General features: G+C 45.2%; 1 protein-coding gene across 1 annotated transcript in view; it reads left to right on the top strand.

Annotated features, from left to right (window-relative positions):
• The first annotated feature begins 1,618 nt into the window (after positions 1-1,618).
• The window catches only part of LOC118796565 (potassium voltage-gated channel subfamily KQT member 4), a 56,696-nt gene continuing 42,886 nt past the window's right edge, over positions 1,619-15,428 (top strand). Inside the window, exon 1 of the mRNA XM_036555520.1 lies at positions 1,619-2,088. Coding sequence (XP_036411413.1) covers positions 1,787-2,088 — 302 coding nt within the window. The 5' untranslated portion in view covers positions 1,619-1,786. The remainder of the gene's footprint in view (positions 2,089-15,428) is intronic.

The raw sequence follows: 15,428 nt of genomic DNA, 5'->3' as shown, positions 1-15,428 counted from the left end.
AGGGTCAAGCACAGGCTGAGGGAGTTATGGGAGAGCACCGGCATATAGGTAAGATATTTCGTCAGGCGCCCCCTTTCAATGACTTCTTGTCTTACGGTAATGTAGTAGCCTAACTTGTCCCTGAACGCTTAAATGTAAAGACACGCAGCTGTGAGGTATCATTCTTTCAGGGGTGTTTAAGTATTATGCTGCAGTATATTCATTATGCGCATTCTTCCAAAATTTTTAAAAGTTCACAATAAATTGCTAAATTACTACAAAATGAAAAACCTCACGAGTAGGTTTCGTAAGGCAGCAATCTGCTTCCCCGGCACTAGCCAAGAGCTTCTTGTCTCCATAATCAATAGTGTTGATAAAGAAATAAAGCGCATAACAACGCCAAAACGTCGCCGTCCACTAAACGTAATAAACGCATACTGTATAGATGCGCACCGTGAATCTCAGCAGTCTGCGATGTGCGTGTCAACATCGTGGGAACTGGGAAACACCCACCTCCTTGTATCCACTTAGTATATTTCTGAAGAGAGGATGATTTTACGCACAGGTGTTCTGAAGCCTTATCTGTGCCTTCATAACGTTTGGCTGCTTCTCTTCGCTTTGAAAAACAACTTTGTTATGATGTTACTGCTGAAATTTCGCAGTCCTTAAACTCGCATTGAGGCCAGCGACCTTTAAAATGAAGTGGTTGTTCCAGAAGTGTAAAAAAAAATAGCAAAACCTGAGACAAAAGTGTAGATATTGTGCTAAGACAAGAAGTATTCAACTGAGCAAAGGGGTTTACTTTGATAACTGGACGGACAAACGCGTCTCTAACGAATATAGATATTCCCCTCCCCTTCCCTCTCTCCGTCACTCCCCGCGTCCTCTCCGATCGGACTCTTACGCACCGTTAAGCGATAGAGTTCTGCGGTAGCTATCCGTATGTTGGTGTACCCACGCTCTTTGACAGTCTCGGCGTCTCTTTGCTGGATCAGCTGACTTGTCAGTGGCGATCCGGGGGGTCTTTGGAATCACAGAACTTCAAAGCTTTTTTTCTGATTCCTAACACCTCAAGGACTTCCACGCTTCTCTCTGGGAGAACCGGGTCAGCGGAACGCATCGGAGAGAGCGAGAGGGCAGGACGTCCGTGGCCGGGAACTAATTAAGAAAACGTAGAAAAAGATATGTAACCAATGTGCATGAGATAGAGTTGGCGGTGGATTCATCTATACCGAACGAACAACTTTTTAAATGATTGCTGTGCTGGTAATGGGAGGCTGTTATACTGATGTAGCTGCGGACAGATTTGTGTCTTGGAAATTATTCGTTGGCAGCTATAGCCTAATTTAAAAGTTGCTTAATGTTATTACGAATGAATAGTCTACTTTATAAAATACTTTACTTGTAGTTAAAATACATTTTTTCCGTATACAACCGTGTCCTCGACGGTTGTCACTGCACTAAAACGTGATGTTGAAATAACATTGTGTTTGATGGATACTTTGTCTAGCCATAGACGCGTGTACCATGCCACGTTATTACGTAGGTCGTGATTATTTCCCGTGACAAGAGTGACTTTGGGCTAAGGGAGATCATTGAAAACTATGGTGTCTAAAATTATTTGTAAGTCTAACGATTACTATCGGTTGCAATTAAGGACGAAGTCGCATGCTTTGATCGTTAGCCTGAATACATGAAGTATGACTTTGCATGAATCGGATGAACAACAATTCAAAGGTTAAATATTACGTGAAGGATAAAGACTGATTTTTTTCTCGCATAATTACTGATTTTATTAACATTAAGAATGTTAGGCAGCCCCTCCAATAACGGCGGCATAAGAATGTTGACTCCCCCGGCTCCCAACGACGACAGACGGGTAGAGTTTGTCGCTCTCACCGCTGTGCACACGGAGAGAAGCGAGCCGTCCACTCCCGAGAGAGCACATCCTTCTCATCGCACTGGGCTTCTCGGTACCCCGATACCAGTGCCGCCTGGACCCCGGGCGGCTTCCTCAACCACCAGCAAGCGTTACAGAAAGTTGCAAAATTGCCTCTACAACGTGCTGGAGAGACCAAGAGGATGGGCATTTATCTACCACGCTTTCATGTGAGTAACTGCAAATTGTGTCAACATTTTTTGTCTTATAAGCTTGTTTGTTGAAAGTTGATATTCCGTTAAGGTTTAATGGACAGTTTATAAAACGTTTATAAAAGGTCGAAAGCTGCATGCTTACGTAGTCGGTGCTCACTGATTTTGTTGCGTTCCGCGTTAATGTAAAGTTGGTGAAGCGCTCTCCGACTCGGTGACAGTCGTAATTTATTCGCTTCCGTGCGATACCTGCGACGTTCTCATTTGAAACCGTGACGTTCACCTAATGAAACAAGCTCTATCGCAATGGTGTTGAAATAATTAGACCAGCCATAAGCAAAATACATCATCGCTGCGTGAGGTTGGATGCGAAATTACCAGTCAAAATCTGTGTTTTAGAAACCTCGCCGAGAGCAACGAGCACTTTTGGGGGGAAAAAAACTGGACACACCCGCAATTTCTCCAATTATGGAAATATAATGTGTCTGGAAAATAAAATGCTCTTCATTTCGCGAAAATCTGTGGTGGGAAAATGTCAGTCCCATTTGTTTCAACGTGAGAAATCAAGCTGTCCTGCACCTAAATGTGAACGAAAAAAGTTTTAAAGGGTCGACAGCTGGTCATAACGGTCCTTGTTTTTGCGCTTTAACTTCCCCCCTACACGTTGCACTCGGCGTGTGCGCTTTGCCCCGTAAACATGACTCCCGAAAAGCAAGAAAACTGAATAGAATAATACTAATCTATACATTTCGCACATTAACGTTTATGTAACTGACGCGCTGACTTTGAAGGAAGTCCGTGCAACTATCAAAACAAGCGCTTTGAGACCCAGTTATAGTAGCTATTTGCCTTTGCTGAATTCAGTTCTGAAGTTCTGAATACAGACCAATGCATTGGCATGCGGCCGCTAAAATGATAACTGTTTCCAGTAAAAACTTTGGGAACGAACGCAATTTCCAGTCTAAAAACTGGCTCTGTACCTGTACACTACACAATGACAATAAAGTTGAGTCGAATCTAATATAATCTAAAAACGCCCCGATACGCTGCAACGTCCCCGTCAGCGTGTAGATTAATGTTGTTTTCATAACTCTCTGCCCTAAACTCGGCATTTTCCCGAATTACCATAAATGTGTGAATGGAATGAGCAGTGGTGGCCAACTGGACCCAAAGAAGGAAGCAGAATTGACCGATGTAGCTGTCAAACTGCCGCAGTAAAATTGTAAAGAAATGACACATTTTTATCTTCATTTATTATGCTTACAGCTGTGAAATGTTTGTGTTTTCCATCCATGTGTTCACGCGTATTTAAAAATTTTTATTCTGCTCTTGACTTGAGGGTGAGGTGATGGAGCAACTATTTTGCTAGTTTCATGCCTCCGCGGAGACTGGGATAACCTGAAAACTCCACGCTCTAGAAAAACCCTCATCTTGGTCTGCATCGTAAAAACGTACAAATTTCACAACACCCCTAAAACGAAAAACACAGCATTAATCCGAGTTGTTATGGATGCTTTTTCACTTCTGCATTCCGCTCTGAAGGACCACGTGACGCGCGGTCGGCGCTGTGTTATGTGGCATGTGGACGGCAGTGACTATTAAATATCATTTGTAGTGCATTTTTTGTGACAGTTTTAGTTGCAATGAAATGCAAGCGAGAAAACCAGCCAAAACTTACTTCGCGTGGTACAGTCGCTAACCCGGGTATTTTCTTAGCTATAGAACCTCTCTTGAGTTTTGAAGCAGATTGCGCTGCTGTGGGATATATTATTCCAAGGGAATTCTTGGGGAAGGCTCAGCCACCTGCTGCACTTTATGGAAACTGTGGCCTTTTGACTGTTCCCAACAGAAGGGGTTTTTGAGTAACTTTAAAGTCCTGTCCATCCAAGTTAACTGTGCTTGAGCCTGCTTGCTCTTGGTAATATACAGACTTTAATAAGACCTGGGCTGTAGGATTTCAATCAGAGGATGTGCAACTTTAATGTAATATAATTTTAACCTGCTCATGAAGTGAATTCTTTTTTTCCATGATAATGTGTCAATGTGTAGAAAGGTCTCCTCTGGTTGTTTCCTTGAAAAAGGGATCAATATATCCCTTTCCTGTGACCTTCTAACACATGTCCCTAAGAAGATTGTGCAGTTAGATTCTTCTCTTTTCACTGAAACAATGGAACACACGATGCATCTGTGGTGCAGAAAACCTTTGTCCCCGTGTCTCGTTCCCTTCTCTTTTAAAGATCCTGCTGGTGTGTCTGGTAGATCAGAGGTCATTGTCTGTGAGATTCCCAGCTCTGATTACAGCGATGTCCCTCTGTTCCCAGTGGAAGTCATTTAAATGTAATTGTCGGGCATTAGGGGCCCTGGGAGACACTGGCCTCTCAGAGGAAGTGACTTGTGCAGCGCCGATGCGTGCGGGCAGTCAGGGCCTCCCGTGCGAAGCTGCAGCGCATGTGAACTTGACCTGCAGCCGTCAGGTCAGAGGTCAGAGGTCAGAACTCTTACCGCTGGCCCCACGAGGCATAGTGTGTATGGTGCAGGGCGTAAAGATTGTGCGTCAGAATACAGGGTTATGTATTGCTGTTGGAGAGCTTTGATTGATTTTGATGGTTGCAGTGGATTGGTTAGAGTAAAAGTTCAGATGAATAAATGATTTGTTGATATAAACTGTCAAACTGTTAGCCCTCTACATTGTTTGGAAGGATTTTTTTTTGACAAGGAAATCAATCAGTTTCTTCACCAGGTTTGTTTGTATAGGTGAGAACATTTACATAAGATGGATTTTTACTATAAGTGCATGTATGTTTATGTGTATTAATAGATATATTAATCATATAAATAATCTGGTGTCTTTGGAATGTAATATGATGCCAACTTACTTTAATGATCTATTATATAGTTATTTAGCTAAAGGAGAAAAACACAACAAAAGAACGAAGGTCAGGAGATTGCAAAAGAAACTTGTACTCGGTAAAGAAGAGGATCTTGATTTTAGCCCACGATAAGCTCTTCCCCTTGTGCTGCTGTTAGCCTTATCTACATCCTGAGACTGTGATTCTCATCTGTAACTGAGAAATAAGAGTGAGAGGAATTAAGGGCCCCGCTGAGTCATATGCTCTGCCGGTGTCATTCCTGTCAAGATGCCTTTTTAATCAGTTTCTAAAGACCGCCAAGTGCACTTTACAATCTTCGTTTGAATCCGTGTGGAACTTATTAGCATGTCTGTGTGTGCAGAGTGTGAACGTGTAGAATGTGAAATTTTAGTTTGCTGTAAGAATTCAATATATTTTTTCAGAATTGACCCCTCAGGGAACGTGCTAATTGGATGTAATTGGCGTTAAGAACACAACTCAACAGGTTAATGCCCATGTCACACAGAACACAGTGATGAGGAAAAAAACACTGGTCCTGTCATTTTACGTTACGTTACATTACATTCATTTAGCAGGCACTCTTATTCAGAGCGGCTTCCAGCGCAAAATAAATAACTGTTTTTTTGTACTGTCATTCCACGGGTGGAGACACCACTACTGCAAGGAAATCTGTTACCTAGCAAACAACACAATTGTTTCAACAGAAGCTCCAGCCACGGTGTGTGCTCAAGTTCAAATTATGTGATCTTTTTTTTTGTCGTTTGATGACATAGATGCTTTGCCCAGTCACAGCCAAATTGAGATGTATCAAGGTTCTTCCGAAATAAATTTGAATACTAACTTCAGCCTCTACTTAAATTCAAACTGGCCGGTTTGCTTCTGGTTTCCAATCGTGTTTTGCCCCTCACGCAAGTGTCATCCCTGTTGATGAAGATAAAGAAAGTGTTATACTCTTTGGTGGAAATAATATAATGCAACGAAAATCTTTCTGTGAAAATCGTAGTGGAAATGACCCCGGATTTGGCTTTCATGCTGTTCTTTGGAAGAGAATCAAAGGCATTGGTGGGACATTGGGCTGGGTCTGACTCATTAGTCAGGAGCTCGCAAAGACATGGCCAGTGTGAACAGCTGTTGTTCCTCTCTTTTCAGGGGCTGACATACTAGCGGTAGCGATAACCCCACCCCCAGTATTTGTTTTTGACGGCAAAAAGCGCAGGGGGCATTGATTCTGCAAAGTAAAATTTACTGCGCAGCTAAAAATAATACGCGCGATGTTAATTTATCTTTGCCTTTTACCATTGTTACTTTATTCTTCTCCTATAGAGGCATGACAACAAGACCAATGAGGACATGGACGTCCCAAAAAATACAGCTTCCTCAGCATCAGCTTCCAACCAGTATCTTTTTAATAGATATTCCGAGTTTTTGCTCAGTGAGCCAAGGTTATGTCTGTTTAATAATTATCTTTTGTGCATAGGTAGCCCCATTGTTATCTCAAAGATTATTCAAAGAACAAAGGTGATAATGAGGTATTGATTAGTGGAAACTTTAGGAAATTTGGTTCAACTTAAAGGAAGGGGAGTGTGGTTTTTTCTCTTCAGCACGTGACAAACGTTCTTCTGTGATTGGCTGTGGGTGTTTCACGGTATGTGTTGTCAACCATTCATGTTGCCGTAACTCTCAGGGGCCATCTTTCTCTTCACCCTGATTGGAAAGTTGATAGTCACACCCTCATGACGCCTCCCTCCCATTTTTTGCCTTGAGCTGGTTCTTGCACTTGTGTATTGTGTTTTTAAAATAGCATGTTTCCAAGGTGTACCACATCAATAACACAAGGGCTTGCTGAGTTTGAAAATCTGGGCCTCAGGTCTCAGTAGGCAGATTTACGGGTGCCTGGTATGTCCAACCAAACAATGTCCCTGGAATTGTTTTCTTATAGAACCAAACCTAGCCTTTTAAGAAGAAGGAGAGAAATAATGTGGGTATTTTCTATTCTCTGATTTAGTGGCTTGTTTGTTTATCTACGCAAAGACAAGACCTTTAAACATCTTCCTCTCCACTACCAAACTCCCAGGGTGCCGTGTGGCAGTGCAGCCTGGTTTGAGAGTGTGGCTGTGAAACAGCAGGAAGGAGACACCCTGATGGATTTTGGAACCCTCCATGTTCTGTAAAGGTGTTTGTTCCAATATTCCGTCTGACGGATGCATCCTTTACGGAAAGCTGGCGGTGTAACCGTGTGAAACGCGGGGACGCTGACCTTTTAAAGTGGAATATTTGCGTTACTCGCACACTCCCGGGGTGCGCGGCTTTGTCAGGGGTGTCGCGCTGTTTGTCCAGCGGCTGCCGGTTGTTTTGAGAACAGCGGTGCCCGGAGGCCGTCCTCCGCTCCTCGGTAACAATAATAGTTCGGCAGATTATGAATTACGGACCCGGCATAGATTTTTTTCCGCTCTTTGAACGATCAAGCCGAGCCGAGACCTTGTGTATACGTGTTCCACTGGCCTATCCAATAACTAATCCCCTATAAACACTGCGGGAGAGCGGGGAAAGCTGGCTGTCTGCGCCCGCTTCACATCAGCTCCATGTCCCACGCTGGACTCGTAGCCCAACGAGTCTCAGCTCGTCACTGATTTCAGCGCGGCACATACAGACGCTGGCTTATTCGGTGCTGCCCCCTCTCCTGCTTGTCGATGAACGGAATCAAAGGTGAACTGATTACCAGATCGCCCGTGAAGTTTCACGTCTTTTGGGTTTTGGCTTTTATGTTCCCCCCTTGTAACTCCATTCAGAAAAGCTGCTATAAACCAGCTGGATAGCTTTCAAAGCCCTATTTAAACCGTTCGCTCCTCTTTCTTTTTTTTTTTTTGCAATATTTGATAGTGTACGTCATATGATTCCGTGCTGTATTTTTCTTCACCTGTTTCGTGCGCTCCATGACAGCACCTAATCTCCTGGGACCATGACATAAAGCAGAGAGTCAGGTTTCCGATCAGAGAGGGAAACAGTACCTTTTTGTTTCTTGACGACAATCAAACAGTGCCTGTTGAAACTTGACAAGTCAACCCTTTGTAACTGTGCATAGGAAAAGTGCATACTTCATTTAAATGTCAGGCATACATTTCAGTCCTGTTCCAGTTCCACTGACTTGTTATTTTCATACTCCACCACAGTGGTCCTGCAGGCATACATGTACCATTATATTCATTTATTATCATTATCTTTACATTGTATCAGGAGTCCTCTGCTTACACAAAGGAATTGCGGTGGCTGTCATGCATAAGAATCTGTGTTCCACGGGACTGTTTTCGTTAGGGTGCCCCACTGATCTGGGGTCAGCGTGTCTGTGACGGCAGCACAGGTGTGAGGACCATCCGTCTGCCCTGATGACAGGAGTGTATTCTGGAATACTGAATTCTTAAGAGCATCCTACTGATCTGGGGTCAGCGTGGTGTGAGGGTCATCCCTCAGGCCTGATGACAGAAGTGTATTCTTGAAGATTGAATTCTTAAGAGCATCCTACTGATCTGGGGTCAGCGTGTGTGTGACAGCAGCAGGGGTGTGGGGGTCATCTCTCTGGCCTGATGGCAGGAATGAACTCTGGAGGATTGATTTCTCAAGAACATCCTACTGATCTGGGGTCAGCGTGGTGTGAGGGTCATCCCTCAGGCCTGATGACAGAAGTGTGTTCTGGAGGACTGAAATCTTGAGAGCACCCTACTGATCTGGGGTCAGCGTGTGTGTGAGAGCGGCAGGGGTGTGGGGTTGTGGTCCTGGAGGGAGAGAGTTCTGTAGCAGGACTGTTCACTTCTGCCTTGTTTAAACAAGGCCGGCTGTCTCTCTGCTAGATCACCCTGTGTTTACAACAAAGGGAAATCCTGACAAAGAGAGAGGTCTGTCTGTGCAGCGCAACACACACACACACACACACACACACACACACACACACATACATTCTCATACATACACTCTCTCTCACACAATCACGACATCTCATACAAACACTCAGTTGCACATACACAGACTAACTCTCTAAATCTCACTGTTTACACACATACGCACACACACACACACACACACACACACACACACACACACACACACACACACACACACGCACGCACACATTCATCATGTTTGCTCACACATATTCACGCTCACTCACATGCTCACTCACAGCACATTGCCTTAACCAAAACTCTCCTTATGCAACACACACACACACACACACACACACACACAGTCTTTCTACCTCTCACTTTCTCTCTGTATCATCTGTCAGTGCGTAATAGTTGTTCGCACAGGGCAATTACCATTTGCACAATCTTCAGTATCTTCTGAGCGGTAGATAGCATAGCCCTCTGAGCAGTAGATAGCGCAGCCTTCTGAGCGGCAGATTGCATAGCCTTGAACCAAGTTAGCTTTGCTGTTGTTTGTTATGATACACTGAATTTCACACCCGCTCAATCGCACACTCTGTCTCCCATAAACACACACACACACACACACACACCTGCATACTCCTCTACATCTACTGTCACACACAAACATACAAACACATAAAGACTTCCCTATGTGTGTGTGCGCATGTGTGTGTGTGTGTGTGTGTGTGTGTGTGTGTGTGTTGTACAATCTCACAGTATCATCTGTGAGTACATTACAAGTCGTAGCCTCTGACACAGTGCAGTGACCATTTCCACACAATCTCCAGTATCTCCAGAGCGGCAGATTGCACAGCCTTGAAGTGCGCCGTTAGCAACGCTGTTGTTTTATTATTATTGCTGTGGTTCCTGCGCCTTTATAAACTCCGAAGAGCCTCGCCGCTCCTCGCTGTTATTGTTATTACCCATTAAGTGCGGCTCTAAGAAGCGGCGGTGTCGTGTTACCGAGGCCTGGTCGCCCCCGGCTTCCCGCAGCTCACCGTCGCGTTTTGGGGAAGGAGGCACTGCCGTTCTCTGATGGACGAGCGAGGCCGGGAGCGAAGTGTGTTAGTCTGTGGTGTAATGATATCCCAGGTCTCAGAGCCGTGGTCCTCTCGATCATGGCTGCCGTTACCTTCCAGCCTGTCCTGGCTGGCTCTGCCTCTGCGGGCCCCACTGAGCCAATGTAGAGCAGGCACAGTACCAGTCAAAAGTTTGGAAACACCTACTCGTAGATGGGTTTCTCTTTACTGTTATTTACTATTTTCCAAATTTTAGAATAAAAGTAAAGACATCAGAACTGTTAAATAACACAGATGGAATTATGCAGTGATCAAAAAAAGTGTTAAACAAATCTTTAAAAAGTGTTAAATACATTTTCAGTGTTTGAACTAAAACCAACAACAGGGCATATTAATATATAATAACTGGAATGCTTGGTACTCCCCACAAGGAAAAGAGCCCTGGATAATTTTAATCTGTTTGATAAATATCACATTTTTTTTTTTTTAAAGTGCTGGAAGCAGGTTCATTTCCCAGGTGGGCCACTGCCATTGTACCTGTGTGCAGGATACTTAACCTGAATTGCTGTCTCAAATTTCATAGCTGAATACATGTGCAAAGTCCTGAAGTGTAAGCTCTGAAATAAGGCAAGGTGTCTGGCAAGCAAATAGGTAACAGCAGTACAGAAATGGAGCAGTGAAACAGTTTTGCAGAGCTTTGTCCGGTAGATCACCGAGTTCCCTGTACTGTAGATGCTGTAATGAACTCCTGATCATTTACTTCGGGCTTTGCTCTGCGGGGAGGTTGATGGATGAAGGCATTGGGTTAATGTCTGATGATCGTTTAATTAGGCCTTTTTCTCTGTGGGGAAGGCAGTGGCTGAAGGCAGAGTGTCAGTGTCTGCAGATTGTTTAATTAGGCAGCTAGAACAGCTGTTTTGTTTTGCTGTTTTTTTTTCCCCCCACACCAAAGAGACTCTTGGGTGCAGCGTAGCAGGGTTCAAGAAGGCCGTTCTACAGCAATAGCGTATTCACACATACAGGCCTGGTGTTATTCACACAGAAAAGGCAAGGGAGTTTCTGTTGTTTTGACTGGAGCCCTGGCAGTGAACAAGTGTAGGGTGAAGTACCGGCTTTGTTGCCCAATTCTGTGGGCAGCTGGGGAACATGGACTTGGACTTGTAAAAAAAAAAAAAAACTCTTCCCAAAAATCACGCCTGAAAAATTCTTCTGCCCGCGGAGCTGATCTGTTGCTAAGTAACACAGGCAAACTGGTACGTCCGATAACCTTTGGCTGAAACGGAGCCGGAGTTGTAAAAAAGTGTTAAAGGCCTCTAAGGCCAGTGCACACATGCACCTTCTGTTTGTCATCTTGAAATGAAGTCCCTGTGTGTGTGTGTGAGTGTGTGAGTGTTAGAGTGTGTGAGTGAAATAGAGGGAGAGAGATGAAAACATGCAGCATGTCTGGCATTCAGCTCTACCAGGTTTGGCTGTTTGGTGTGACCTTTGACCTCCACCATCCTCGCACCACATATAGAAAATCACATGGTAATTTCACAGGCTGCATGGCCCGGATTGGACCCATTGGCAGCGTGGTGTAAAATGGGAAAAAAACTGTCACTTGTGTACAGTTCACTACCAAGCAGAGCAGCCATCAGACAAAGCTTGCGGCAGTGAGAAAAGTCTGCATTCTGATGAAGTGACCCTCCCCAGGCCACTCTGCAAAAGGGCATCTTCGAGAATGCTGTGAATAAAGAATTCAGACTGAGAATGGTCATGCGCTGAAAGGTCTTTAGGCTGAGTTTGGACACTGTGTCACAGAAAGAGAGAGAGAGAGAGAGAGAGAGAGAGAGAGAAAGAAAGAAAGAGAGAAAGAAAGCTAAGCCCTTCCATGGATGGACAGATGAATGGAAAGAGGCATGGAGGGACAAACTTACAGTTGAGAGGGTGCCCCAGGATCTGGATTTTGACTGTGCAGAGTAGGGTCTGAACATGGGTTAGAGAGATGGAGACAGTGCAGCATATGGTCTGAACCCAGGCTAGAGAAAAGGGCGAGAGAGAGGGAGGGTGAAAGGTTGAGTGTGAGTTGAACTGGGAAAGGAGTGGAGGAATATCTTGGTGGGTACAGCACACTCATGAGGTGTGGAGTATTAGAAATGAACCATGAGATGAGACTGCTGTCAGTGCAACACCATGAATCTATTAACTATTAAACCGTTTCTCTACTTTACGTCAGATTTTATTTTTTCCTCAATTCTCTAACGTCGTAATTCTCTAACGTCGTTCTTGTTGCTTCCCCATCAGTGTTCCTTTTATTTTTCTTTTTTCAAAGAATGGAGGAACTAGGCGTTAGGCGTATGAATGAACGAGGGAGACCAGGCGAGGAGCAGGTGTATCAGACTGGGTGGTAGTGAGGACAAGGTGAAGTAAATTACGTCTCTCCCAGAGAAACTTCCGTCTCGAGAGTAGTTGTAAATACAAATGTAAATAATGCATGCACACGCACACACCCTCAGAAAAAAAAAGCGTACGGATATGCACAGAAAACACGCACACAGGAGTTGCGTGTGTAAGAAACTGCATCAGTGCTTGCTGCACTGGTCCCGTATTTAATAATGCATTGTTTGTGCTTTTAAAGAAATGATGGTGCAATCAAAAAGCTGACAGGGGAAACTTTCCCCCTCCCCTTCCCAACGAAGCCATTGATTTCATTTTATTCTTTTATTTATTTATTTATTTATTTATTTAGTTATTTGTTTGTTCGTCTATTAATATGATGGTGGGCCTGGTTTGCTAATTAGTTCTTGAAGTCTTTGGAAAAAAAAAATAGCTGCTTATCAGGTCTGTCAGATTACACGAAGGGGGAATGGAGTTGTATTCACTCACTAGTAAAACTTGAGCAAGATTCTCTCTCCATGCTTTCAGGTCTTCCGTCCCACCTGGGCAAGCAAGCCGCCTGCTGCTGTCTCCACTGCTGTTCGATCTCGAACACCAGCGCGGACAGACAGGCCATGAGGGGAAAACCAGAGTTATTGTAGGAGAAAGTTTGCCAGGTGTGGGGTGGCATGGGTGTATGTTTTGGCTGAAAGCACTCCTGTATTTGCCCGCAATACTGCCTGACGCACGATTCCCCTTGCGCGTGTCAGCGGTGGAAGTGCACCCTGGGAAATCTGGCTTTCCTAACCTTCTGTGGAACCAAACCAGCTGTCGTACTGTGGCGGAAACAGATTCTGTTTACGCCAGGCCGCTTAAACGCTCATTATTTATAGATGCCAGGAGATGCTTCTGCCCTGCTCCCAGAATTCATTGCTCCGATGGGAGATGAGAGATAGCTTGTGGAGGAGGAGAGCCTCGGCCCAGACAGAGGTTGCCTGTAATGGCCGCTGATTACAGGTCCGGCCAAACAGTGCGATGGAATTATAGGTGTGAGGTAAGGACAATGGGGCCAACGTCCTCGGAGTGGAGCATGCTGGGACGGTGGCAGAGCTTAGCATCATTTCAGCACAGTAAATAAAACAAAATACCCTCAGTCATGCAAACACAGTGGTTTTGTGTCATGTGTCAGTCCCCCACACAGCGCTGTGGTAACTAGTGCTACTGTAAATACATTACATTATTGCCATTTAGCAGATGCTCTTATCCAGAGCGACTTAAATCAGTTACAGTGCTTTTACCAATGTTATCTGTTTACACAGCTGGATATTTACTGAAGCAACTGTGGGTACCTTGCCCAAGGGTACTGCAGCAGTGCCCCAGGAAACTGAACCGCCAACCTTTCGGTCACGAGTCCGGCTCCTTCACCACTAAGCTACACTACACTAAACACAGACATGCTTCGGTAAATTCTTAAATACATGCACAAATTAAAATGAGAAATGCCCCAAAACGATATACAAAGTAAAGTGAACACTGCATGAATGAGGGAAGATGAATTTAAGATTAAGGTAGGGGAAATAAGATGCGATCTCAAGTGGTGACCAAGACCTGAACCTCATGTTAAAAACTGTAATCCAGGCCAGCAGCTTGAAGGAAGTATTATTACGAACAGTTGAAGGAGTCAAATATGGCGCACTGAGAGAGAACGGTGTTTAGTCTGTGTTGCTTCCACATGTTCATTAAAGGTCAGAGCCAGGTTCGAGCAGGGCTGACCCAGAAAGGGGGGGAATATGTGCCCATGGAGAGATCTTCTTTATCCTCCTGTCCTGAGGGATGTGGAGGCAAAGAAATATATAAATTAATAAGACATAAACTTAAGCAAATAATGAGATTAGAGTCCACGTAATTAGATTAGATTGGAACAAAAACCAGAAGAGCTTCAAGGATTATAGTGAGGTTTTTTTTATCATTATTCTATGAATCTGTTGGGGCAGATAGTCCTTGTGGTCTGTTCAGCATGCCGCTGTCTACTGTGAAGCCATGTCTGACACCTTCCTGGGGGGGTCATCAGGATCACGATGGTGCAGAAAGGCCCAATGACAGTATAGTGATGGGCCACGCCTTTTTTTCACTTTACAGTGGTCCTGTGTAAACCAGAGTAGCATCCAGTGAGGTCGTCTCCCCTTCCACCTCCTTCCTGGTGTCACCTGCCCTGTGGGTGTGGCATACTTCTCCTCCTCCACCTGTCACCTTCCTTATTTCTTTACCTCCTACTCCTCACATCCCTCTCCCCCTCTCATAGCTCAGCCTCTTTCTCCATCCTTCCCCTTGACCCCGTACCCATCCCTCCCCAATCACTTTCTCCTTCCCTTTTTCTCTGACTAGCCTCTTAACCTGTTCCCTCTTTCCCCATCTCCCTTTTTTGTCATTTACTTGTTCCTGTCACCCGCTCCCTCCGTCTCTCCCTCCCTCACCAGCATTATGAGTCTTTGTGTTTGTGACGGGAACCCGCAACCCCCCCCCCCCCACTGTCAGTGTCAGACTCTCATTCTGTTGTAGGTAAGCCCCCTGTCTCACTCTACAGAGCAGGTCGATACCTGCTACCAGTGGAGCGTCCGAGAGGGAGGGGGGGGAGGGGCAAGAAGAGGTAGTAAGAATAACGAGAGACAAAAGAAGGGAAGGAAAGAGAGGGGAGATGGAGGTAGAGAGAGAGAGACAGAGGAGGGGAGAGAGATGGAGAGAGGAGACAACAGGGAAATGGGGAGACTGAAAGACAAGCAGTGGATGGAGTGATGGATGAGAGAGAGAGAGAGAGAGAGAGAGAGAGACAGAGAGAGACGAGACGAGGAGCTCACAGCCCTGCTTTGTCCTCCTGTGTGGGTCAGCGCAATATGAAGGAGACCTGTTGGGAGGTGATGCGATGTATTAATTTCCCCTTTCGGTGCAGAAATGCGTCCCCTGGGATGGCCTGTCTCTCTCAGGACAGGGGCGCGAGGGGGTCGGGTTTCCAAAATAAAGGCAAACTCCGCCTCAGCAGTGTACCCTGGCCTCCCCCCCCGTCCCTGCAGCTGTTGGGGAGAGGAGCGCCGGCCCCTGCACAGCCACCGTTAAGCTGAGGGTTTCACTCCGCCTCCGCTTTTCAGAATGGGCCAGGACTCGAGCCATTCCGAAATCACCATCATCAGCGCGATGAA

This window comes from Megalops cyprinoides, chromosome 21 (genome assembly GCF_013368585.1).
Source record: "Megalops cyprinoides isolate fMegCyp1 chromosome 21, fMegCyp1.pri, whole genome shotgun sequence".
Classification (NCBI taxonomy): Eukaryota; Metazoa; Chordata; class Actinopteri; order Elopiformes; family Megalopidae; genus Megalops; species Megalops cyprinoides.
This window is presented reverse-complemented; position numbering and strand designations above follow the sequence as displayed.